The following is a 27,914-nucleotide window of genomic DNA, read 5'->3' as shown; positions in this document are numbered from 1 at the left end:
TAAAAAGAAGAAAAAGACATAGAATTTGATGACCAAATGGTTGTGGAGAGGATAGTGGAAGAAGAGAAAAATAAAAGGGGTCAAAGATTTCTCTGAGGTTACACTTTGGTGAATGATGGTACCTTTGAACTAAATAAAGAAGTCAGGAGGAAAAGGAGCTGGTTTTGGAGGAAGGTGATCCCAGTTTAGATATGTACACTTTGGGATGGCTCTCACATATTTTTTATCTTACAAGGAAAATGAAATGACTTCAGTTTTTTCTGCCTTGGAACTACCTTAATTTGCTGTTTGGAAATGGCTACATGGTTTTGTAATTCAGCTTTGACATCAGACATTAAGCCCTGTGAAGTTACCACTCAGGTCATTTGGGTGATTTCTTGATCGTCTAGGCTTTTTGAATCTGATTATTTAGCAAGCTGGTGTCTTATTTTTCTTTCTATACGAAATATTTTTGGTTTTGTTGCCTTTATGTTTATGGTTTAAATTTCTTTGGCCTATCAAACTTTGCTCATTTTATCTTTAAGACAGTTAAATGTGGCATACAAAACAAGACTTCCACAAAGTATCTTGCTTTGTTTTCAAAGGATGCAAGGTGTTGTAAATCGACTGTCCAAGTTACTGAAACCTGGGGGAATGCTGTTGTTTCGGGACTATGGAAGATATGATAAGACTCAGCTTCGTTTTAAAAGGGGTAATAGTATATTCGATTTGGAGTTATTTTCATGTGTTTTAAAGAATGCTTTGTTTATAGTTCATGTCAAGTTTTGTTATTTTTTGTTTTTTTAAGAATACAAAGATTCTCTTATCACAGTTATTTTCTTTTAGGTCATTGTTTATCTGAAAATTTTTATGTTCGAGGAGATGGTACCAGAGCATATTTCTTTACAAAAGGTATGTTTATCGATAAGGGAAAATAATTAGCTGTAAAAACTCTCTTTGGTTATTATTTGCAGGGAGAAACTCAAAAGCCTGAAAAATGAGGCTTCAGTAGTTGATTAAACATTGGATGTCCTCATACTTTGGTGACTATAACTGTTCTATATAAAACAGTTGAAAATGGCTTGTTTGCCTTTTAATCTTTTTCCTGTTGAAATTGCTTTAAAGAATCACTTGTTTCATCCTCATGCCCAAATGAAGGTGTAGTCTGTTCCATTTTACTGAGCTAACTGAGGTTAGCCCAGTACCTACAAAAAAATTGATGGCAGGCCACAGCCAAAGAAGGGTATTTGATTTTAAGAGTCCATAGAAAATTACTTATCTTTTATCAATTTCTTATTTTAAAAAAGCATTTAAAATTAATCTTGCGTTCAAGGACTTTCCCCAAACTTACGTGAGTACTTTTATAATGTGCTGTTTGGGGTCTCTGCAACCAACAAAAACTCAAACAGGGTGCACCTTTCAAAATATTGAAAGCTGCAACCAATAGTGTTCTGTGTCTGTTTATACCTGCCGTGTCAAACTGTTTGTACTTGGTGTATTTGTGTGAAGTAGAAGAAACCCACTTGGTTTCACAGGTGTCCTTCACTAATTTGTACTAGAGGGGTTTCTTGATATAAATAAAATTTAGATGGCCCATCATTCCATTAATGTTCCAGTGTTCCTGAATGCCCCTTCCCCCTCTTCCCCCAGTCACACATCATACATTTGACTGTAATTTTCGTCTTGCAGAGGAAGTCTACAATATGTTCTGCAAGGCTGGGTTAGATGAGAAGCAAAATCTGGTTGATCGTCGCTTACAAGTTAATAGGAAAAAACAGGTGAAAATGCACCGAGTGTGGGTTCAAGGCAAATTCCAGAAACCATGATACTTCACTTGACTCAAAAAAGCTCCAAATTGGTATTTTCACTCCTTTCTCATGGCTGAATTATGTACCACATTAAGGTACAAACCAGAGGATTAAACTATTCTGTGACTTCTGTAAATCTTTCATTTTTGAAAAGACAGAAGAAAAGAAGAGAATTTGTATATCCTGCTGTTTGTCATGGGTGAGCTCTTTGTGTGTTTTAAGCATAAGTAGGTGATTTGGAAGATTGCAATATATTGTGTGTTTTCAAAATTTAATATGCTCAAGCTTGTTTGGGTTAATTATGTCTAACCATTTTGTTTGTTCTTTGAATTTTATAAGCATTCAATTAAACTGCAGATGTAAGTCAGATGATTCTGAGAAACCATAACCTGTCATTTTTCAGAAGTGGAAAAAAGTCATCTACTTTATTTATACGTTAGTTGAACACAGTTGAACTCTCCTCCGTTGTTATCTGATAGTAGAGAGGCAGCTTACCTTGTTTCTAAGGAAAGTCACAAGACCAAGATGAAGGTCTGTTGTTGTCTGTTTTCCCCAAGACTTTTTTTTTTTTTTTAATTCAGAGCCTAATGTCTAAAGTAGAATTTTAGTTTCTCTTTCCTTTCCTAAAATTGGGGAAGTATGACCCATGCTAACATTATTTTCAGGCTATTCTTGGGTGTACAAGTTGTTGTAAGCTCTCTTTAAGACAACTGTTATACCCAAGAAAACTCTTAAATTGTAGTGATTAAAAATTTATTTACCACCTTGCCTCAAAAAAGGATGTAAGTTGGCTTGCAAATTGCACTTTGTAAAAATGGAGTTTCTAAGATTGGTCTTTCATTCATTATACAGCATTTACTGAGTACTTACATTGTGCTGAATTATATGGAATAATACAATAAATAAAGACCTAGCCCTGTCTTCAGAAAGCATAAATAGGATCCAGCTGCCAAAGCAAAATATGTACATCCCAAGCCTCTAAACCATGATCTAAGATAATATATGAGCAAGTACCCAAATGGGGAGCTTATCAGCTAGTAGATTTTGATTATAACCCACAGAAATCTGGAAAAAATGGACAATCTCTTGAAAGGACCACCTTTGGGATAATTCAGTTCCAACTATTTTTCCTTTTTGAATTCACTTAAAATTCACTTTCTTGAAAGACTGTGATTTGTCCCATTTGGGTCATGGATTCATCTCTTGACAGGCTGTGGCAGGGCAGCTTAATTGATGGTGCCACAAGAATGTATGGAATGGAGGAAAGTGTCTCAAAGGAAATTCAAGACACTGTTATCTAAAAAAAGAGGGGAGGGGCCTGGCCTGCTGGCATAGTGGTTAATTTCGTGCGCTCTGCTTCAGGGGCCGAGGGTTTGCCGGTTGAGATCCCGGGCGTGGACCTACACACCACTCATCAAGCCATGCTGTGGCAGCATCCCATGTAGAAGAACTAGAATGACTTACAACTAGGATATACATCAATGTACTGGGGCTTTGGGGAGAAAAAAAAAGAGGATTGGCAACAGATGTTATCTCAGGGCCAATCTTCAAAAAAAAAAGAAGGTGGGTCTTAGGCTAGTCCTTAAACATGTGTTCTCAGAAGACTGTGAGAAGACAAGTCTGTTTAGTATGGGACATTCGTGATTCAGAATAATGGAGAAAAGATGGGGAAGGGGTCAGCTTTTGGAGGCTTGAATAGAGGACACATTGGGTTCTAGTCTCTAAACTGGAGCCATCTGAGGTTTGTTTGTTTCTGTTTTATCCTATCTATGCCATGTTATATATGTATTTAGAGAGATTGAGGAGTTGTCTATAGGACAGAATGCAGTGAGGTCATAGGTCAGGGGCAAGGAAGACCACAAAAAGGTTTTTGCATATACTTGTCTTGGTAGGAAGTCCTCAGAAGTACAATATCAAGGCTTCTGTTTAAACATGCATCAGTCAGTAAATGTAAAAGTTAAAATCTGCCTGAGACTCTGCACTCAGTTGTATTTCATAATTAAGGTGTACATTTAAAAGCCAAACTAGTAATGAAAGTATTACATACAAGGGCGGTTAGTTAAGTTAATGTTGCTATGGGAACCCCAGCAGATCTTCTTGTGTCTCAATTTAAAAATCGTGGCCCAAGGTGGTTTTAAAAACAACAGAAGGTAAAATTATTCTCACATTCTCACACATGTAAATTGTACTGTCTCTCTCAGTCCTAAATAGCAGATTCAAGCCAGCCTCTTGACTGGCACGGTAAAATTCAGCCTCGTGTCTTTCTATAACGTTTTACAGCATGTAGTTAACCTTTAGAAACTTCAAAAATACATCAACCAAATTTGGACTGTGAGACTCAAACTGGGCTCTTTGGGTCTCTGTCTAGCATAGATCTCCTATTCCACGTGTCTGCTCAGTAGGGCCATTTCTAACAGGGTCTTCTGCTTGTTTGGTCAGTCTTTCTCTGGCTTAGCCTGCCTGGATCAACCCCCTACTTAGAGTGTGCTGCTTGGCAAAGGAAAAAAGAGAAAGACTTGATTTGGAATATTCCCTATAGATATTAAGAAATCATGAAGTGTTGCAAATGTATCTGTTTGGGTATTAAAGTATTTGATAACTGCATGAAATTCTAATTTTCCCTTCATATCCATAAAACTAGGACCAGTTAGTTAGGTAGAGTTTGATATTTAAAAATTCATCTTCTGAGGGAGCTTAATTTCAAAAGGACCATTTTCTTTCTAACAGAAAAAGATATGTTCCTTCATCTTCTTATAATACAGAGACAATGGAATATGCTATATTGAAAATGCACCCTCCATTTTTCTCCATTTCTAAAAATTCACTTTTGAGCATTTTCCAAATGTAAAAAGTCTCACACACATGAACTCTTTCAGAAGGTTGTGAGGAAGCCAAGGTAACAGTGTCTATTATTAAAAATTTTGCATACAGTATGACACATTTGTCGTATTGAAACACTCAGTTAATGTTGACTTCTGAGAACTTATGTGCTTTGTTTTTCTCAGTTTCACATGCTTTGTCTCTAAATTATGAACACATTCAGGTTTCTACCGTCATGCAGTTTAAATCGTTGCTGTACGTTTCATGTACTCTAGTTTGTACATGAAAATTCACCTACGTACAAAGAGCTGCCCTCCTGGGCATTCAAACCATGTAGACTGTTAAACTTCGGATAACTTAAATTCTTGTTCCAAAACTCCTATGGTATACTCCTATGGTTTTTCCACTCATCAAAGCCAAGTTCTGAAGCCTGAGTATATCACACATTGTTACTTCTAATGGGTTTTAATGTTTATTATGCTCCTCACAAGTGCAGATAATTTCACATTTGCATCACTAATAGACCTTTTCCAGAGCCTCTGCTCCTTCTGCTTCCTGCTTCTATTAGTCATCAGTAGACGACATGTTGACATGGGTATTTTTCCCCCTGCTTGTGAAGGCTTTGTACCTTCTAAAGCACTGAATATATGTGAGGTGTTATCATTAATAACAGCGTTTACAGTCTACAAAGCAGCATGCAGAGTACTCCAGCAACAGAAACCATCTTAATGGTTCTATGAGACCTTGTGAGAAAGACACTAAGATGCCACGGAAAAGTATTGCCTTGGAGTCAGACAGGAAGCATGGGTCCTAGTTCTTGTTGAACTGCTTAGCTACTCTTAATTTAGCTCTGAATGCCAAATCTTTTACATACTATACTTTTATATACTACATTATTCCCTCATTTAATCCTCAAACTCCTAGGAATTAGTTTTTATTATAACCATTTAACAGATGAGACTGGGGCTCTGAGACATTGGGTGACTTGCCCAGGATATCACTGCTAGTTAGTTGCAGAGCCACAATTTGGACCCAGAACGGTCTGATTCCAAAACTTCTACTCTCATCAGTGTACTTTTAATTGATAGACTCAAGTGCTGCTCAGAAAGCTTCTGGAGAAGAAAGCAAGCTCCTGAATCAAGCAGAGAATTATAGCAATGGGTGGGAGTTTAGATCAGATGATCTTCAAGGTGACAGCTCATTCTAGATCCAGTGATTCTATGAAGAAAGTAGGTTGCACTTGTCCACAGTTGTTACAACTGGGAAGGAAGAGAAGGAAAGGACCCGAGAGGAATGACAAAGTAAAAGCTTTCAATCAGTTCTTTTTAGCATTCTGCATATGTTTACTTCTTCTTCTGCCCTACCCCCTTCAGGCTTCAGCCTTCCGCCTTCCACTTGGCTTCCCTCCAAGCAAGCAGAGCACCCATCACTTTCATACTCCTCACTTAAGGAAAAAATCAGTCTGTACTGCAACAGGGGAAAAAAGCCCTTAAAATGTCTTCAGAGGGATTCAGCTCCAGCATAATCTAAAATAGGTGAATTCAGGGAGTGTCAATAATAAAATATGAGTGAAAACATCTTTATTTAAAACATTGTATGTACATTAATGCCACATTAATGCCAATTCAAGCATGAAATGTTGAGCATTTCTTGGAATAGGGTTTGGGATTTGAGAGGCACAAAGGTACCTGCAAGATGGCTTTGGTGTAGTTACAAATATAAATAGAAGTAAAATAACAGTTGCATCTTCATTTATAATGAATCTATATTGTGTCCTCAAAGCTACAGAGGAGAGTGGATGCCAAAATCTGTCGTTCATTAACATATGCCTTAAATGACAGGGAAGAGGTGTTGAAGACAAAATTACTTTTTCCTCCGAGTATGAATCAGCAGCATGCACTAACAAGCAAGTAATAATAGTTCTGCGTGTGAGTGCCTACAGAGGGTAAGAAAAACAGCATCAAACTGAAAATGCAAGTGCACCTGCAGGAGAGGCCCAGGAGGCTCAGAGCACGTTCCCATGAGCACCATCCTGAAGTGTCTCAGAGCACAGTGACCCCAACTCTGGCAAGTCGGGTTGGCATGAGATGGATGGAGCACATTAAAACCTCCAGATGGTCAAAGACAGCCCACCCTCAGCTGCCCCTGGAGCCCGTCAAAGGCGAGCTACAAGGCAGCACTACTTGGCCAAGAGTTTGAAACAGCTGCTTTAGATTCTATAGTGCATGTGGTTTCACAGCCACTTAACCTTTACTAAGGAACAGCTAGAGGCAGGTGAATGAATAAATACGCGTTAACATTACATGAGGAGAAAAAATCAATACTTTAGGAGCACATGGACTTCAGATAGTCACAAATAGTGTCCAGTTAGCTGTGTCCTTGGCATCCTAGTGATTTGTGTCTTTATCTTTGATTTTCTCCAGCAGATAGGCACTAAATAGAGCCCGGGCCCCAGATGTTACCTACCAAATTAAGTGAGCCATTGATTACCTACTAAAAAGCCCCAAGCATCCTCTCTCCTACTTGGTTTTATGAGGTTTGATCCAGGAAAACTATGAATTTTGTTATGCTTATACGAATTCTTTGGCAGTGTTTTCAACTCATTGCTGCTTTATGTGACATTTCCTAGTTCGTTGCAGAAAAAGCAGAAATTAATTTTTTCCTCAGTTAGTCTTTATACGTCAATTATCGATTGTTTCAGAAAACAGTGGGGAATGGCCCTTCAGGTCTTTAAGCCTTTTTCGTTGGGGAAAAAGCACTAAAACTGTGTGACTTCCTAAAATTAATGATGAGATGCTGTTGAGTCACTTGCTGTGTCATTAGTTTGTTGTTTTTTTTTTTTTAATGCTGTGTGCTTACCACAAGCAACACTACGCAGTTGCTGCCTCATTTCTCTCACCTCTGGCCTCCCAAGAGTCGCATGTCTTTCTCCTGAGGCTGTCCTGCCACACAGAGTGTTTGGCGTAAAGAATGTGATAGCTCTCCATACATCTTTAGTTACCCCACTCCCTCAGGTGAGCTGAGACAGCATCCCCTCAAAGCAGCATCTGGAGCTCGCACTGAAAATCACCTGAAAGAGAATGGCTGAAATTACCAGTGTCACAGGCGACACTGTAACAAGGAAATTTCTGTCTCGAAGGATAATTGTGTTTCTCGTTGTTCATACTTCTTCCTTCACAGCCCTCATTTATTTTAATGTATATATTCCACTTTGACTCTCTAGAAGATATTTTTAACGTTTTTTTAAAAATCCAAATGACAGATGAAATTCAAGATCCAGAAAAGTATTTATTCTATTTATCCTTTCCATGAATGTACTCTTAATCAACCAGTCTTTCTGAGCATCTCTTCATTTGCAGCTTTGTTTCCTAATAGAACACTTGGGCTCTGGAGATTAGTGAGACAAAGCCTCATTATAACCATCCTCATTTTACTCCCATTTCTTATATACTTGCTCTTCCTAACTCACTCTCCAGGTGCTTCTTTCTCTTGCCAAATAGTGCAAGGAAATACTTTTGCAGATCTTTTGTTTACTTTAGAAAAAACACTGATCCAGGCTTTCCCATTCGGGAGTGCTGCTCATTTCCTGACTGGCCTTTAAAGTTTGGCTCAGTAGCAACTTGGGGATTTGTTTTCTATGCAGAGTGAAAGGAGCTGGATGCCCAGCGGCCCCCGCCATGCTGGAATGAGAATTAAGTTCTGCTCATTCCCTGGATAAGCAAGCTAACATTTTCCTCATAGATTTGTTTTCCATTCCTCAAGGTTTTCATGTTTAGTCATTTAGCTTTGGCTTTTTAAAAGACATTTTAATAGAGTTGTTTCTCCTCCAAATGCATGCAGAAGCTGATCATGTATACAGGGAAACTCACAAGAATAATGAATTTGCTGTTTGCTGTTTTTCACCTACAATACGATGTGCCACATGACACATGCAGGGCTTACCCCTACTCCAATTCCATTACCAGTTGCCTGGCCTGGTATAAGAGGACTGTAACACCAAAGGAATTTGGCATGGGCTACCTCACTTTCTAGGTCCCCAAGACTGCTGAGTTAATGAAGCTTTGGTTATTACCCAGTTGAACATTTTCTTATTTCGTGTAAGTTTTGTAAATCTTTTGTGCTTTCTGCTCTTTGGCACATTTACATTAAATTTGATTCTAGTTATGTAACTATCTATACTATAGTTATGTTTATATATGAATATAAGTTACTCTTGGTTCATCCTACCTTGGGGAATTTATTCACAGTTTGTTATGAACTCAGTAACTTTCCAAAGAAAAGGGCTTTCTAAACCTGGAGGCTATACTTCTATATATTAATGCATTTTTACATTAAAAGATGTTTGGACTAGGGGCTGGCCCCGTGGCCGAGTGGTTAAGTTCGCGCGCTCCACTGCAGGCGGCCCAGTGTTTCGTTGGTTCGAATCCTGGGCGCGGATATGGCACTGTTCATCAAACCACGCTGAGGCAGCGTCCCTCATGCCACAACTAGAAGAACCCACAACAAAGAATATACAACTATGTACCGGGGGGCTTTGGGGAGAAAAAGGAAAAAATAAAATCTTTAAAAAAAAAAAAAGATGTTTGGACTAGAAAAATTGAATGATAAAAATAGAAAACACTGACTAAGATCTTAACTACATCGGGGGTGGACACTGTCTTTATTTAAGGACTTAATCTGTAATATAAAGTAAGATGGCAAATAAAATACCATATTCAGGGGAGGGGAGGTACAGACAAAGACAAAGCTATTGGCGTAGACAAGGTCCAGTTGAGGAAGCATACCATGTCAGTATGGTGACAAGGAATCTAGGGTCAGTGACTCCTATAAAGCTCAGCCAGGCACAGACAGTCACCACTAGGAAAGGCTACCAGCAGAAGCAAGCCACACTCTGGCTTAGTTAAAGTAGGCAGTACAGACCAAATACTGCTCCAGTGACCCAAAGAAAAATACAAGGTCAGAGAAGATTGTAGCAAGAGTGACTTGTAACTGAATCTCAGAGAACTGGACTATAAACTTTAATGCCCCCTGGCCTAACTCAGGAACAGCCAAAGAAAGAGCCCTAACTGAACCTTGGGAATAGGAGGACTGCAGAAGCCATGAGCTTTTTTCTGCTGCCCTGACTTATACCACAGAAATGGCTAGAAAGACATTTTGTTCTTGATACATTTTAGTAGAGCAAAGATTCACCTTTATCTGATTCTTCCTTTTGATTTCAGAGCCCTTGTGTTTGTTTTCCACCACCTATGTCTTGAAGTATGAATTTATTGATCTTCATAAACCTGGAAAGATGGGGCACAGTTTTAGGAGAAACATACCCAGAGACATGCAGGTAGAAGGGGACATTGGCCAAGCCAGAAGATCACCCTCATTCCCCATTGTGATAGAGGAAGATCTAGCTTCTACTTTGCAGAAGGGAACAGATTAGGTATCAGTATAATGGAGTCACCAAGTGATTCAAAATCTGCTGACTCTCTGCAAGAAAATTAATGGAGGCACATGAAGAATGCAGGCCAGAATAGCCTACGAGAAAAGACCACAATGTGCAATCACCACCATCTGGTGAGATTTGAAAGAGTCTCAAAAAATATTATCCCTATGTTCCCTGCCCAAATTTTAAACCAACTGAGAGAGACTAAGGTGTCAACAGATGAAGATTAAAATGTGAGCTTAATTACTGATGAAATTGATACTGCAGAAAATGACTCAGGATACATCAGAACAATTGCGTTTCTAATACTGAACCCCAGAATCAAGACCCACAGCTGGACAGCCACAGTACCCTACTCCTGGGGTTCTGCCCCTGTAAAGCCTTTTTACAGAGTAGCTGGCTTCCGAGAGAAAGAGTGAAGAAGGGCCAGCTAAAACATGCCTTAATTCATCTCCCAAATTCACTGATTAGATAAGTCACTCTACCTCTCCCAGGAATGAGGAGGATGGGACTAAAGAGGATGGGACAGCATACACCAGTTGCTGTCTCTCCACATGGCAAGAAACAACAGGAGTAGGAATTACCTAAACCCCACATATACGGACGCAAGAGTAATGTGGAGTGGATTCTACTTTGTCTCTTTGTCACCTAGTGAGTAGTCTTCTCAGATAGATACACTGTCAGTGGTTCTTCACCATTTACCTATAAGCCTGTGGCAACTTACCTGGTCAGTGATCATTTGCCGTAGTGATGGATGGAATCTGCAGGGTATGCACTGACACTTGTACGTGGTTGGAATACTGGGAACTGCAAACAAAATGAATTTCCAAAGTTATAACCAGTGACTTATTGTGGGAACCCTATTACACTGAAATCTTTACTGGACTGCTAAATAAATATTAGACTAGCAACTCTGCCGAGCACCATTTCTACACTGACTCACAAAATGAATAGCTGGCAGCCAGCGAGTATTAGCCACATGTCAGATACTGCTCTAGGTTTGGAGAATGAAGGGATGCACAGGAAAAAGTAAAGATAGACGAAATACAAGGCCAAGATTTTTATAAGATTCAACAGATATAAACTTACTCAGTTTCTCTTACTTACCTTGTCAGACTGGGAATGAAACAATTCACAGACCAGCACCCGCCCACACACCACACCTTGAGCGGCTGTGCTCAAGCAAAAACTTGCCTTTATCTGATTCTTGCACATCACAGTGTCTGTCCTGCTTTGCCTTCTGAACCCTGTTGTCTCTTTTCACCTCAGAGTGTACAGTGCCAGGACCTGGGCTCTTGCACCCTAGAAAATGTTTTGTCCAGGTGCTCAGTGCTTTTCCCTAGTATCTTTTTCACACCAATAGCTGTATTAAGCACACAAAACCACACCTCACCACCCACCTCTCACCAGGGCTCCTGGTGATCATCGTTCCTTTTATTTGTTTACTTTTTAAAATTTGACTTTTTGTGAATATGTGTGAAATAGTTTCTATGCTGACTTAAAATGGTAAGGGAGATGATTCTATTCTTTTGTTGAAGTCAAAATGTGTGATTTTTTCCCCCACTGAATGGTATTTTAAAGGTTGGGTTGGTGCCAAACTCAAGGAACATGGAGAACTTGGGGAAAGGCCAGAGGCAGATAAAAGATTATTAATAGTTTGTTTTTAAGGGCCATGATTAAAGGCTGAAGAAAATGTGTTTATTTACCATAAAAGAAGAGCACACTAGAAGAGGAGAATGATAGCTTCCAGGTAGAAACGGTAAAAAGTATTCTCAAAGAAGAAATGTGGAACCCATTTGGAATCCTGGCTTCGCTACTGCTGGTTGTATAACCTTAAGCAAGACACTTAGCGTCTCTGAGCCTCAGTACCCTTAACTATAAATTGGAGATGATATTGTTTACCTGAAGATTGTTGCAAGGACTAAATATAATACACATCAAGTGCAAGGCATGATGCCTGGAGATGACTGGTGCTCAATAAGTGGTAATTAATATCAGTATTAATAGATTTTTTTAATAAAGGGTAGTGATCAAGTCTTTGTCTCTTTTGAGGAGAGAAGGAGAAATGCACTCTTCTGCAATTTAAATTAGCCATAGGAAATGATTCCTAACTATGAAGAGTCAAGTTTTCTTATTTTAGAAAGTCATTGCTGTTTCCATGGCTTATGTTCAATTCAGTTCAAACATATTAAGCATCTACTGTGTGCCAGAAATTGTGCTGGACACTGAGAATACTGGAATGAATAAGACTTGGCCCTTGCTCTTTAGATGCCTATGACTTAGGATGGATGCCCATTTGTCTGAGATGTGGTAAGTATCTCCTACTTAAATCTCTTCGCTCTAGCTGACCTCCACCATTTGACTACCAAAGTCTACCCAACTCCATCTTATCAATTGGCATCCTCATTTTTGAGAACTTTTTCAAGGTTCTCCATGAATAAATCTAGTCATATCCTACCCAGCAAAAACCAAACAAAGCATGTGAAACAAGTCCTCAAAGTGTAGCCCTTGCATCACATATCCTGATGTCCAAGGTCACTTTTAATAATGCTGCCCATACCTCTACACAGATCTCTTCCTGTCACAGCATTTAGGGCTTCCACTCATAATACCTCTCAGCGCCTCTCAGCACCTCTCACCATAGTCCATCCAACTGGTCACAATTGAGATGAGATCTGTGCTGCCTTCAAGAGATCAGCAAGACTCCCCCTAATAGTGCTACAAAGCGTCACCTCATGCATCATGCACCATTCATCTGAATTGGTCATCCAAGCAAGGAACCTGATCTGGCTCACCTCTTGTCACAGTCATCACTTGATCCTCAGGTAAACTCAAATACTAGCCCCTGTGGAGCCCAGAAATAAACCCTTGCATATATGGGCAAATGATTTTTGAAAAGGGTGCCAAGACCATTCAATGGGGAAAGGACAGTCTTTTCAATAAACTGTACTGGGAAAACTGGGTATCCACATGCAAAAGAATTAAGTTTAACACTTACTTTATACCACATAGAAAATTAACTTGAAATAGATCAAAAATTTAAATGTAAGACAAAACTCTTACAAGAAAACATAGGGGGAAGCTTCATGACATGGGATTTAGCAATGGTTTCTTAAAATATGACACCAAAAGCATAGGCAACAAAAGAGAAAACAGATCAGTTGGACTATATCGAAATTAAAAACTTTTGTACATCAAAGGACAAAATCAACAGAGTGAAAAGGCAACCCACAGAACAGGAGAAATCATATATTTGAAAAGGGGTTAATATCCAGAATATATAAAGAACTCCTACAACTCAGCAACAAACAAACCACTTAAAAACATGAGCAAAGGACTTAAATAAACATTTCTCCAAAGATATACAAATGGCCAGTAAGCATATCAAAAGATGTTCAACATCACTAATCAAAACCACAGTGGGATAGCACCTCACACCCATTTAGGATGGCTACTATCAAAAAACAGAAAATAAGAAGGGTTGCTGAGGATGTGGAGAAATTGGAACATTTGTACATGGTTAATGAGAATGTAAAATAGTGCAGCACCAGTGGAAAACAGTATGGTGGTTCCAAAAAAAATTAAAAATAGAGTACTGTAAGATCCAGTGATCTCACTTATGGATATATATCCAAAAGAATTGAAAGTAGGGACCCAAAGAGATATTTGTACATCCATATCCATAGCAGCATTATTTGTAATAATCAAAAGGTGGAAGCAACTCAAGTGTCCATCAGTGGATGAATGGGTAAACACAGTATGGTAACATAAATACAAAGGAATATTCTTAAAAAGGAAGGAAATTCTGACACATGCTACAACATGGATGAACCTTGAGGACATTATGCTAAGTGAAATGAGCCAATCACAAAAGGACATATGCAGTATGATTCCACTTATTTGAGATACATAGAATAGTCAAATTAATAGAGACAGAAAGTAGAATAGTGGTTGCCAGGGGCTGGGGGAGAGGGAGTATGGGAAGTTATTGTTTAACAGATACAGAGTTTTAGTTTTGCAAAATGAAAAGAGTTCTGTGGATGGATGGTAGTGATGGTAGCACAACAGTATGAATGAACGTATGAACGTACTTAATGCCACTGAGCTGTATACTAAAAATGGTTAAGATGGAAAACTTTATGTTAAATGTATTTTACCACAATTTAAAAAAAAATACCAGCCCTTTTGTTCAACCTGGCCTTCCAAAATCGTGAATGTGCTTGCGTTCTATCTCTGACTCTCTGCCCTTCCCACCCACTTGTCACATAGACCACTGTCTCCCGCTGTTCCCCACTATGCCCAGCCCACTTGGACTCGACCTGGCATTTTACATCCACTCTCATTGCCCAGTCCCAGGAGAAAGGGGTTAAGTACAAGAGATCCTGAGCTCCTATCACCACAGGACCTTCTCATAACCTGCACCCTTAAGTATTCTCCAGGATCATCACAACCCTTAAACAAGCAAACCTAGAAAAGTTTCAGCCCTTCTGCCAACCCTGGTGGTTGGGACATGGGTAAGGGAAGAGGGCCTGAAGCAGAGGTGTTCCGTTTGGCTCTCCCCACAGTATGCTGGCACGACATAAAAGAACACCAGCGTTTGTTGAGGGCCTTAGTTTGGAATTGCAGGCACTACGTTTGTTCCAGCTCTCCAGCCTCCTGCCTTCTGACCAAAGTGTTCATTTCCCTTTTTCTGATCTTGCATGTCCATTCAGAGTTCATGCTCATCTTCTTACCTATTACTTCAGCTTCCCTGCTATTTCAAACCAAATATCCCTCCAACTGTGCTGCCTAAAGCTTGGTCCTAGGAAATTTCACTCCCTGCAGGCCCTTCTGGACAAATATGACATGACTAGAAGGCACATATTGCAAACCTGGGAGGTAGGGGGCAATAAAGAAAGGTCCATGCTACCTATTTCAGTATTTCCTTGACTTTAAAGAATATTCACATTAGGTGACCAGGTTAAAAGTTTTAGTTGTATAAAAAGAGGCCATATACACTTTCTATTCACCCTTTTTTATTAAAAAGTTCCTTATTTTGTTAGTTGATTATCTCTGCCCACTCTATTCTGAAATTAACCACCTATCTTAGTTTGCCTAGATCCTTTCTGTACTCAGGTGCTTTGCACATTAGCAGCATCAGCATCACCAGAGGAGGTTGTTAAAAATTCATAATCTCAGGCCCCACCCTAGACCTGTCAGATCAAGATCTGCATTTTAACCAGATCCCCCATTAATTCATATGCACCCTAAAACTAGAACTGTTCTAGAAAGTTTCTAACTGTCCCCATTGGAGCGATGGATCTCTACCTGGGCTTTTCATTAGAAGCACCTGAGAAACTCTTAAAACATATTGATGCCTTGGTTCATTGGTCCCACCACCAGATTCTGATTTCATCCATCTACGGGGGCTATAGGCATTTGAGTGTGTCTGTTTTATTCTCACGGAGATTTTGATATTTAGCCAGGGTTGAGAACCACTGAGTGTGACTTAAAGGAAAATATCATGGAGAATTCCATGAATTTTGAACTGCTTTAGAGCTGTAAAAAAGCAGAGTCAGATTGTTAAATTTGAATAGGTTTCTTAACCTAAATATATAAATATTAACCTGAAACTACAGATTGTATGTGTAATCGATTTCTCCTTAAAAGTCTTCCTCTTTTATTCCTTGTTTTTCTCTTATTTTCTGTTTCCTCAGTCCTTAGAGTGTCTCAACAGCTCTCTTAATTTCTGTTAAATGGTGTCTGGGGCTTTCCTCCACGCCCAAGGAGAGGGCCATGCTTCCATCCTAGTGCCAAAGCTGGTGCTGTTTCCTGCTGCTGCTGAAGGCTCAGGTATAGGGTTCTGGTGGGAGCAGCCATCACTATCATTTTGGCTGCTGGTGCTTTGTTCTCTTAATGTCCCCAGAGACTCACTATGCTAAAGCCACTCTGCCCAGGCATGTTTGAATCCCAATAGTGAGCATGTTATGGCCTCAAGTTGTCGTTTTACACGCTCCTTGCAAATCAGCCTTGTGGGCTTGACATACCAACCTCCTCCCACAACTGGGACAACTTGGTATCCCCAACCAATTTGCAACTTCCAAAATTTCTTTAGCCTCTTCCCATGTTTTTTCGTTTTTCATCTGTCCTTTCAGAGAGCCCAGCCAGAATCTGTCCTAATCTAAGTGGGTTCAAGAGTAGAGAGCTTCACCTGCCAGGTGAGTCTCACTTTTCCTGAGACATGCTCTTCCTTTGTGGTCACAGGAGAGTAGCTGAGGGCTTCTCTGCAGGGCTTATGTAACCATTTATGTATTCACCCATAGTCTTCATTTCTATCCCAGAAACCAGTTTTTAAGAGGTTTAAATAGATTTTTTAGTCTGTCCATGTTGGAAAACATTTTCTAAAAATGCTTGAAAGTGAAATTCAATTTAATTGATTTATCAAATCTTAATTGAATTCCTGCTCTTACCATCGCAGGAAAATAACTAGCAGTTTTCCCATTGTTATTGAAATACTCATCTTCTTTATAAATATTTTGACATTTTTTAAATGCCAAAAATGTGTGTGATGTGTACTATACAGTCAAGAATTAGGCAGGGCTCTTGTTTTGCATAAAGCTTATTTCAGGTGGGGAAAGGAGGCAGTTGATGTTGCAGATAAGAAAGTAAAATTAGGCTAAAATAGTCATTTTTATTAACATGATATATTTCAAGATAGGATCCTAACAATTTAATTTCTCTGGGAGAAATGTACCCCAAATGATTGTGAGTCATTTTGGGGCTGTAAAAGTTCTGGCTCCTAATTAAATATATGTCATTGAGCAAGTCAATCTTTTCCTGCCTCAGAGTATTTATCTATAAAATTAGGAAGTTGTACCAAGAGTCTGATAAGGTCCCTTCCAGCTCTGAAAGTCAATGATTCTATGAATTCTCAGCTAAATTAAGTATTATCAAAAGGCTTTTTACAAGGGCCGGCCCAGTGGCTTAGCAGTTAAGTTTGTACATTCCACTTCAGCAGCCAGGCTTCACCAGTTCGGATCCCGGGTGTGGATGTACACACTGCCTATCAAGCCATGCTGTGGCAGGCATCCCACATATAAAGTAGATGAAGATGGGCACGGATGTTACCTCAGGGTCAATCTTCCTCAGCAAAAAAGAGGAGGATTGGCAGCGGATGTTAGCTCAAGGCTAATCTTCCTCAAAAAAAAGGCAAAAACAGCACCTTCTATTTTTTCCCAACTCCTGGTTTTGCCATCATATAGAAAACAACAGAAATAAAGGCAATTAAAAATAGAAAAAAAAGAACTTAAAATTATGCCATCCTAACATCTCCAGTGTTTTCATTTTATGTTCCATTCTGGTCCTTGAACATATGTACACATAATTTTACATAATTGCAACCATAAAATAGGTAAAATTTTATATTTGGCTTACTTCACTTAACGTTACATAACTTTTTATATTACCGCTATCACTCATAATTATAGTTTAAATGACTACATGATATTTCATTTCATTGATGTACATTGTTTACTTAAGTATTTCCTATGTTTGGAAATTTAGATTGCTTTCAGTATTTGCTAACATAAAGAATGCTGCAACAAACTTTTTATTTATACGACCTTTTTTTTTTAAAGATGAGCACCTGAGCTAACATCTGTTGGCAAACTTCTTTTTTTTTCTCCTTTTTCTCCCCAAAGCCCCCCAGTACATAGTTGTAGACCCAACATTCTAGTTGTAGGTCCTTCTGGTTCTGCTGTGTGGGACGCTGCCTCAGCATGGCTTGATGAGCAGTGCTAGCTCTGCACCCAGGATCCAAACCAGCAAAGTCCTGGGCCGCCAAAGTGGAGCATGCAAATTTAACCACTCAGCCATGGGGCCTGCCCTGACCTTTTCTTTTGAATAACTTTCTTTGAACAAATTTCTACAGATATGATTACTGAGTTAAAGGGAGCCTCTTTACAGTTGTTTCTAAGTATTGACAAATGGCGTTCCTAAAAGCTTACACTAATTTACATTGTTGCCATCATATCTGAGAATGACAGTTTAACCACAGCCTCACCAAACGTGTGATATGAAATAATACTTAATGTCTTAATGCACATTTATTACCAGCAATCTTGAACATTTTTCCATTTGTGATTTCAATTTATCTTCTATGAATTGTCTCATTGTGCCCTTTTCCATCTATCTGGCTGTTGCAACCGTGGATGAGTCACTCAACCTCTCTGTGGCTCTGTTTTCCTTTCTGTAAACAGGATAATAATAGTACCTATCTATAGAGTTGTTGTAAGGATTGAATGGATTTCTAAAGGTGAAGCATATAGAATAGTATATGACACACAGAGAACCTTCCAAAAAATGTTAGTATTAGTGCTAGTAGTAGCATTGGTATTAGTTATCTAATAGGTATTAGTGATTTTCTTTACAATTTATATGATTTCTTCCAGTCCTTGTATAAATGCATACATATCTTTGATTAATTCATAGGAGAGCTCTTTATATATCACTGTGACTCCTTTGGTCTGCTGGGTTTGGTAAAGTGTTTCCCCCAGTTTGTTGTTTTAATTTCTGTGTTAGTTTTGCTTGCATGTACACAGACACATGAGTGTAAGAGTATGTATTTTCTCACAAGCCCAGAAACAATGTCTATGCCAAAGGGGCAGCTCATAAAAATATTAACTGCTGGACAGTGCTCAGAATGGCACGCCCAGCTCTGTTGAAGAACTATTCAACCAGGTCATTTAGAAAAATAACAAATAAACAAAACCATAAAGCAAAATCAAACCACATACATATACTCACTTACAAAACCACAACCGAAAACAAATCATGTACGTATATGCACATTATAAGCAAACAAAACTGAGGATGTTTTAAGCCGTAGAGATGAAAGAAAGCCAGATGTAAGCCATGGAAATTTCTCTTTAAGAGTAATTGATTCTTTGTGTGTAGTCATTGCCTAATTCCTGGCATGCTGAGATCTAACTTGGACCACTCAGAGGAAAAACAAAAAGGTGGCATCAATAAATTGCCTTTGGGAGTAAAGGAACCTCTTAGAGTCCACAACATCGTGGATGGAAGAGATCCTTAGGGAGGGATGGAAACGCAGCTCAGGATGGCAAAGCCAGCAACGTTCAAGACTAAAGCTAATCATCTTTACAGTGAGTGGAATAGAAGGAAAATGATAAAGAGCAGTAAAAAAATATGAGTAATGGGGGGAACTGAAGAAGCCCACTTAATAGATGAGGGTTGGAAACTATTTAAACTGGATAATACAGTATGTGTTTTGGCTCTGAGGAAACAGAAGTTGAACTTCTGAGGAGTAATCAAGGACTTGGTCTCAAAGTATTTGCAAATAGTGCTGGTATGGAGAACAGATGCTGACATTATTGCCAATGGGAATCGCAATGTGATAGTTGGAGTGAGAGACCGAAAAAAACCACAGGGAATTTTTGTGGAAAGCTCAGCATTGAAAATGATTTATGGTTGATTTAAGAAGGAGACAAGGAAAATAAGGCTGCAGTATATACCATCTGACTGCTGCAGACAAAGGATGTAAACAGCCATAGCTCTCCAGCCTCCTGGAAATCAGAGCTCTGTTCATACAGAAAGGCGCCAGAATGTTTGTCTGAGTTAAGTGCATACTTCTTTTTTAGTATCTAAGAATAGTTATCCTCCTTTCCTCTCCCGTAACTGTTTGGGTATCCTTAAAAAACCTCACCAGCTATTAAGCACTATGGAGTCAACCAAAGAAGTCCGTAGGGTACTTTATTACTTGCTAAAGAGGATCAGAGGAACCTCACGTGAGCCCCTACGCTTGTAAGCTGGGAGCTCTATTTTGTCATTGGTATACGTGTGAAATACTTTTGTGATAGAAATTTGGTGGATTCCAGGAGAGTCAGGTGAGTCTTCCAAAATCATCTAACAAAGTATGCTCAGAGGGTAAGTTGAGGCAGAAAAGATGTGACCATTCCTTAATGTCACTTAAGTTATATCCTCCCTTCAAAGGGTAGAGGACCAGCAGTGCCTCTCAGACAGGAAATAAGAACTCTTTGAGCTGTCCCATAGGGAGTCTGCATTTTAAAATAGGACAAGGCAGACATACTTGGCTAAAGGCGGATTTTCATATGAGAGACACAGATTTTGGGGATGTTGATATTGGTCCTTAAGTCCATGGAACCACTAGAGAAATGAGGTTCATACAATAACAATAGATGAAAAACAACAACAACAGAAGAAACCTCTCCAAAGGATAAGAACATTGATTTTTAATATCTGTCCAGTGACAACACTTATTGCATAGCAAAGGAAACAGATTCAATGGGGAAAATAAAGCTGGGCTTTGTGTCCAGGAACCTGAGCCAACTAAGTCAATCAGTGGCCAGATACACATTACCTTAGGAAAATGGATCCAGGTTCTCTCAATGTGTCTGTTTATAGGCATTCTTCTCTTACACATATCTCACCAGCACCCTCCCCATTATTTCCAAGTTGAGTTTCCTTTGAAAACCTCTCATCCCAGAGCTAGCCCTGACGGCCTAGTGGTTAAAGTTTAGTGCACTCCACTTTGACGACCCAGGCACAAATTTGATTCCCAGGCACAGAACCACACCACTTGTCTGTCAGTAGCCATGCTGTGGTGGAGGCTCGCATAGAAGAACTAGAAGGACCTACAATTAGAATATACAAGTATGTACTGGGGCTATGGGGAGGAAATAAAAATTTAAAACAAACAAACAAACAAAAACTTGTTGTCCCAGAGCCTCTGCTAAGACTGAAGAGATCTATCCAAACCTAGACTAGAATAGCTAGGGAGATCCAAGTGTACCCTAGGTGGGTAGGGTGCCCATCTCAAGTGTAGAGTTAGAGAAGAGCTGATATAGCTAGGGCAGATGGAAAGGTGAAGATTCTCTATCTGCTTGCATTGTCTCCCCCACTCTCATCAGGATCCACTCAAGTGTTACCTATTATACCCTCTCTCTAAACCCCACTAGTAGAAAGAGCTCTACTTCCATAGCATCTTGTGCATAGCACTAATTATGCATTTACTACATTGTTTTGTAATGGTTTGCTTGTCCATCTCTCTGACTGGACTGTCAACTCCATGGTGGTAGGGACAGTATTTTTCATCATTGTATCTCCTGCCCTAACACTGTATCTAGAACTACACCGTCCAGTACAGGAGCCACCAGCTACATGTGGCTATTGAACATCTGAAATGTCACCAGTTCAAATTGAGACATGCTGCAAGTATAAAATACACATTGGATTTTGATGTATGAATAAGAAGATGAAAAATATCTCACTAAGAAATGTTTACATTGGTTACGCATTAAAATGATAATATTTTGAATATATTGAGTTAAATAAAATATATTAAAATTTTATCTGTTTCTTATTACTACTAGGAAGTTTAAAATTATATATGTGATTCCCATTACTTTTTTTTTTTTGAGGAAGATTAGCCCTGAGTTAACTACTGCCAGTCCTTCTCTTTTTGCTGAGGAAGACTGGCCCTGAGCTAACATCCATGCCCATCTTCCTCTACTTTATATGTAGGACACCTGCCACAGCATGGCTTTTGCCAAGTGGTGCCATGTCTGCACCCGGGATCTGAACCGGCGAACCCTGGGCCGCTGAGAAGCAGAACATGTGAACTTAACTGCTGCACCACCGGGCAGGCCCCCCCATTACATTTTGTTGGCCAAGACTGGTATAGAATATAACAGAGGTTTGTTCAAGTCAGAGTCTTAGCAGAAAAAAGAAGATAGACTTGGTGTTAAACAAAGGACAATTTACAGAAGCATGGGCAGGTTAAGGTTAAGGAAATCCATAGAAGATGCTGAAGCACCAAGAGACTAGCAACAGAGGGAAGCTGTTACACTTAGCCTAAATAAAAGAAGGGCAGGAATTGATGTTACAAGAGCTGGTGAGCACTGGGAGGCATTCAAGGAACACCTAGCAGGAGCTCTCATTATAGAGGGACCTAGTCACTGTCAGAAAACCATGGAACCCAAGCAGGGAGAGAACCTACCTTTGATCCCCTGCTGTGCTCCCCTGGACTCCAGGGAATCAAAACCCAGAGAGCAAGGAATCCTGGATGATGCAGTGCTTCAGGGTCACCTCTCGCCTCCCAGGGCTCTACGCAGTGCAGAGAATAGTGGAGAATGGATCAGAGCGAAAAGGAGGCAGGGATGAAGAATAACCAGTACAGGGCTCAATAAATGTTAAGTGATTGAATTAAACAAAACTAGCCAATGGGGAGAAAATGGAGGAAGTGATAAATTAATTTTTTTCCACCAGGGATCTTTTTGCAGCAGTGCTTTTCAAACTGTTCTGTGACACAAGAGTTGAATTAATTTACTTTAAAAGTTCCACGGACATTTCTTCCTGTGTTTTAAATACATATATTTCTAACTATTTAAAGTACTCTGCTAGAGAATCTATTCGAAGAAATAATACCTGAGAACTTTTCTAACCTAAGGAAGGAAACAGACATGCAGATACAGGAAGCACAGAGAGCAACAAACAAGATAACCCAAGAGGCCCACACCAAGACACATTATAATTAAAATGTCAAGAATTAAAGAGAGAATCCTAAAAGCTGCAAGAGAAAGGCAACAAGTTACATACAAAGGAAATGCCAAAATTTATGGGATACAGCAAAAATGATCCTAAGAGGGAAATTTATAGCAATACAGACCTACCTCAACAAACAAGAAAAACCTCAAATAATCTAACAGTACACCTAGAAGAATTGGAAAAAGAAGAACAAAGCCAGCCCAAAATCAGTAGAAGGAAGGAAATAATAAAAATCAGAACAGAAATAAATGAAATAGAGATTAAAAACAATAGAAAAAAATCAAAGAAACTAGGAGCTGGTTCTTTGAAAAGAGAAACAAAGTTGACAAACCTTTAGCCAGACTCAGCAAGAAAAAGAGCGAGAAGGCCCAAATAAATAAAATCAGAAATGAAAGAGGAGCGATTACAATGGACACCTCAGAAATACAGAAGATTATAAGAGAATACTATGAAAAGCTATATGCCAACAAATTGGATAATCTAGGAGAAATGGATAAATTCTTAGAATCGTACAACCTTTCAAAACTAAATCAAAAAGAAATAGAGAATTTGAATAGACCAGTAAGGAGATTGAAACAGTAATTAAAAACCTCCCAAAAAAGAAAGAGTCCAGGACCAGATAGCTTCCCTGGTGAATTCTACCAAACATTCAAAGAAGACCTAATGCCTATCCTTCTCAAACTCCTCCAAAAAACTGAAGAGGAGGGGAAGCTTCCTAACTCACTCTATGAAGCCAACATTATCCTGATACTAAAACCAGACAAGGACAACAGAAAAAAAGGAAATTACAGGCCAAAGTCACTGATGAATATCAATGCAAAAATCCTCGACAAAATACTAACAAATCGAATAAAACAATACATTAAAAAGATCATATACCATGATCAACTGGGATTTATTCCAGGGATGCAGGGATGGTTCAACATCCACAAATCAATCACTGTGATACAGCACATTAACAAAATGAAGAATAAAAATCACATGATCATCTCAATAGATGCAGAGAAAGCATTTGACAAGATAGAGCATCCATTTATGTAAAAATTCTGAATAAAATGGGTATAGGAGGAAAGTACCTCAGCATAGTAAAGGCCATATATGACAAACCCACAGTTAATATCATTCTCAATGGAGAAAAACTGAAAGCTATGCCTTTAAGAACAGGAACCAAACAAGGATGCCTACTTTCACCACTCTTATTTAACATAGTTTTGGAAGTCCTAGCCAGAGAAAAAGAAATAAAAGGGATCCAGATTGGAAAGGAAGAAGTAAAACTGTCTCTATTTGCAGATGACATGATTTTATCTATAGAAAACCCTAAAGAATCCACTAGAAAACTTTTAGAAATAATAAATGAATATCGTAAAATTGCAGGATACAAAATCAACATACAAAAATCAGTTGAGTTTCTATACACTAACAACGAAGTAGCAGAAAGAGAAATTAAGAATACAATCCCATTTACAATTGCAACAAAAAAATAAAATACCCAGGAATAAACTTGACCAAAGAGGTGAAAGAACCATACACTGAAAGCTATAAAACATTGTGAAAGAAATTGAAGAAGACACAAAGAAATGGAAAGATATTCCATGTTCTTGGATTCGAAGAATTAACATAGTTAAAATTTCCATACCTCATAAAGCAATCTACAGATTCATTGCAATCCTCATCAAAGTTCCAACAACATTTTTCACAGAAATAGAGCAAAGAATCCTAAAATTTATGTGGAACAACAAAAGACCCCCAATAGCCAAAGAAATCCTGAGAAAAAAGAACAAAGCTGAAGGTATCACACTCCGTGATTTCAAAATATTCTACAAAGCTATGGTAATCAAAACAGCATGGTACTGGCGCAAAAACAGACACACAGATCAGTGAAACAGAATTCAGAGGCCAGAAATAAACCCACACATCTATGGACAGCTAATTTTCGACAAGGGTGCCAAGAACATACAATGGAGAAAGGAAGGTCTCTTCAATACATGGTATTGGGAAAACTGGACAGCCACGTACCAAAGAATGAAAGTAGACCATTATCTTACACCATACGCAAAAGTTAACTCAAAATGGATTAAAGACTTGAATGTAAGACCTGAAACCGTGAAACTTCTAGAAGAAAACATAGGTAGTATGCTCATCGACATCGGTCTTAGCAGTATATTTTCAAGTACCATGTCTGACTGGGCAAAGGAAACAATAGAAAAAATAAACAAATGGGACTACATCAGACTAAAAAGCTTCTGCACAGCAAAAGAAACCATCAACAAAATGAAAAGACAACCTAACAATTGGGAGAAGATATTTGCAAACCATATATCTGATAAGGGGTTAATATCCAAAATATATAAAGAACTCATACATCTCAACAACAAAAAAACTAACAACAGATCTGATCAGATATTTCAGCCAACAGGCACATGAAAATATGTTCAACATGACTAATTATGAGGGAAATGCAAATCAAAACTACAATGAGATATTACACCTATCAGAATGGCTATAATTAACAAAACAGGAAATAAGTGCTAGGATGTGGAGAAAAGGGAAATCTCACTGGTGGGAATGCAAACTGGTGCAGCCACTATGGAAAACAGTATGGAATTTCCTCAAAAAATTAACAATAGAACTGCCATACGATCCAGTTATTCCACTGCTGGGTATTTATCCAAAGAACATGAAAACGCAAATGCATAAAGATATATGCACCCTTATGTTCATTGCAGCATGATTCACAATAGCCAAGACTTGGAAGCAACCTAGTTGCCCATCAAGGGATGAATGAATAAAGAAAATGTGGTATATATACACAATGGAATACTACTTGGCTATAAAAAATGAAATCTGCCATTTGTGACAACGTGGATGAACCTTGAGGGTATTATGCTAAGCGAAATAAGTCAGAGGGAGAAAATCAAATACTGTATGATCTCACTCATAAATAAAGGATAAAAACAATAACCAGCAAACACATAAAGACAGAGATTAGATTGGTGGTTACCAGAGGAGAAGCTGGGAGGGAGGAGGGCAAAAGGGGTGAGTAGGCGCATGTGTGTGGTGATGGATTGTAAATAGTCTTTGGGTGGTGAACATGATGTAATCTACACAGAAATCAAAATGTAATGATGTACTCCCAAAATTTATATAATGTTATTAACAAATGTTACCACAATTTAAAAAATTTTTAATAAAATACTCTGCTAACACACGACATGCATGCCCAAATGTGTTATATATCAAAATTTTAACACATGGGAAACAAGTCACCATCAATTTGTGCTGCCAGGTAAATTTGTTTTTGTGCAAGCATAAAAATAAGAGTCCTCCTGCCTCTTCTGTACTTTTATTTGGATGTCTTAAATGTATCATTAATTAGGAAGGTTTAGGTCTGTATTAATCTTTTATAAAAATTCAGGTCTACACATGTTCACTTACCTAAAATTGTACGCATTAGTTTATCACTGTAGCATATATCCATATCTCAGTGAAATGCCAGGCAAAGTTCAGGCATGTGTATTTGGCCATGTTCTCATGTCTCATCATGTTATATCATTTTACATGTTACATGTTTCTGTGAACATGATATATTTATGTTAAGGAATGTTACAATTGCAGATGTTGTTAGAAATTCTATTTGAAATACACTTCTGGCCATTGCATCTTCTGTTCCCTACGCCTGGAAGGTTTTTCCTTCAGTTCTTGTTAAGGTTGAGATTATTGTGTTCCTCAATCCTTCCTTTCCTCCTCAAGAACAGCTCTCCTGACCACCTAATATCTTAATTAGGTTCCCCTCCTCATTCTCTATTTCAGCTTTCATAACACTTATCACAATTTGTAACTGTTTTTTGTTTAATTGTCTCTTTATTGGGTTTTGTCTGTTTCCTTAACAAAAATTTAAATCTCATCATTGCAGAGACTAAGTCCCTACTTAGCATGGGTGGGGCACTGTTGTGCAAGCTTTACCTATTTTAATTCATCTACTCACAATAACCTTGTGAGAGTCTTTCTGACCCCATTTTAGAGATGAGGACACTGAGGAACAGAGAGGTTAAATGATCTGATAAAGGTCACGTGACTGTTACATGATAGAGCCAGGATTCAAACCCAAGAAGGCTGGCTCCAGTTCTCTTACTCAGTGGGAACTCAGCAGTACAGCAGCATTTTTTATATTAAAAGCTTCAGACTCTAGGCCCCAAAGTGCTAATTATAATACTGGCTAACATTTATTGAAAGCTTCCTATGGTGCTGTGTTTTATGTGAATTATTGTTATTACAATAACCTTGTAAGATAGGTACTACTATTATCTTCGTTTTACAATTGAGGAAATTGAAACCTAGAGAAATTAAGTACCTTGCCAAAGAACATACAGCCAAAAAATGGCAGAATAGGATTTGAACCTCTGCTCTTAACTATGGTGCTGTGTGGCCTGACCAGAATCCTGATTCTGCTATGTGCCACACCTTTCTGTGTCTGGGACTACGTGTGATTGGACACATACTTACCTATAATTTGGAAGAATATGCACTTGCTGAGCATATCTATGTTCTCTGGATGGAGAGCGGGAGGGCAGGTTTATATAGATGAGTTCATTCTGAGCAGAGATCACCAGGAAACCTTGTGTTTACTCTAATTTGTGTCTTCCTGTCTGCTCCAAATGACATTTGTCTTGGGCCTCCCAAACTGAGGCAGTTTAACATTATCATTTCCCTATGGAAAATCTGGGAAACTCACAAATATGTGGAAATTAAATAACACATGCCTAAATAACAAATGGATCAAAGAAGAAATCGGAAACTACTTTGAGATGGATGAAAATGAAGATACAACATACCAAAACTTAAGGGATGCAGCTAAAACCTCCTATTTACAGAATACCTGGACGTGTTTATTTCTATCTTCTCCTTCACTTTCTTATCTGTTTAATCAACACTTACTGAAGGCCAACTCTGGGCCAGGCACTGTGCTGAGGTTTGGAGATACAGATGACCAGAACACGGTCACAGTCCCTAGGAATTAGCTAGACAGATGGAGCACATAATGGTTACGCCAATTGGTTAAATGCTTACACCAGGACTCTAGTCAGCAAGGCCAGAGGAAGAGTGCTATTCTTTTGGTCTGTTACTATCTGATTTTGTCTTTTATTTTACTCTCCTCCAGCTTTCCTTTTCTCTCAAGACCTTCCTTTTCTGGCCATCTCATGTCCCTTTCTTTTCATACCTTTTATTATTTATACAGCCAATTCCAGATGATCTCTTTTGTGGATTTTGTACAATTAATGTTTGAACCCTGACTACTGGAATCTGGATTTAAT

The 27,914-nt window shown here is 38.7% G+C and overlaps 1 protein-coding gene across 3 annotated transcripts in view; it reads left to right on the top strand.

The window, feature by feature from the left end:
* Positions 1–27,914, top strand: part of METTL8 (methyltransferase 8, methylcytidine) — a 190,821-nt gene that overhangs the window by 70,908 nt on the left and 91,999 nt on the right. For 2 of the 3 annotated variants that reach the window (XM_046658546.1, XM_046658543.1), the window contains 3 exons: positions 585–691; positions 826–891; positions 1,669–2,159. In XM_046658546.1, the coding sequence (XP_046514502.1) occupies positions 585–691; positions 826–891; positions 1,669–1,805 (310 nt within the window). In that variant the 3' untranslated portion in view covers positions 1,806–2,159. Of the gene's footprint in view, positions 1–584; positions 692–825; positions 892–1,668; positions 2,160–27,914 lie in introns of those variants that run through there. The other variant, XM_046658544.1, reaches the window with a different exon arrangement.

The sequence above is a fragment of the Equus quagga genome, chromosome 4, assembly GCF_021613505.1.
Source record: "Equus quagga isolate Etosha38 chromosome 4, UCLA_HA_Equagga_1.0, whole genome shotgun sequence".
NCBI lineage: Eukaryota > Metazoa > Chordata > Mammalia > Perissodactyla > Equidae > Equus > Equus quagga.
This window is presented reverse-complemented; position numbering and strand designations above follow the sequence as displayed.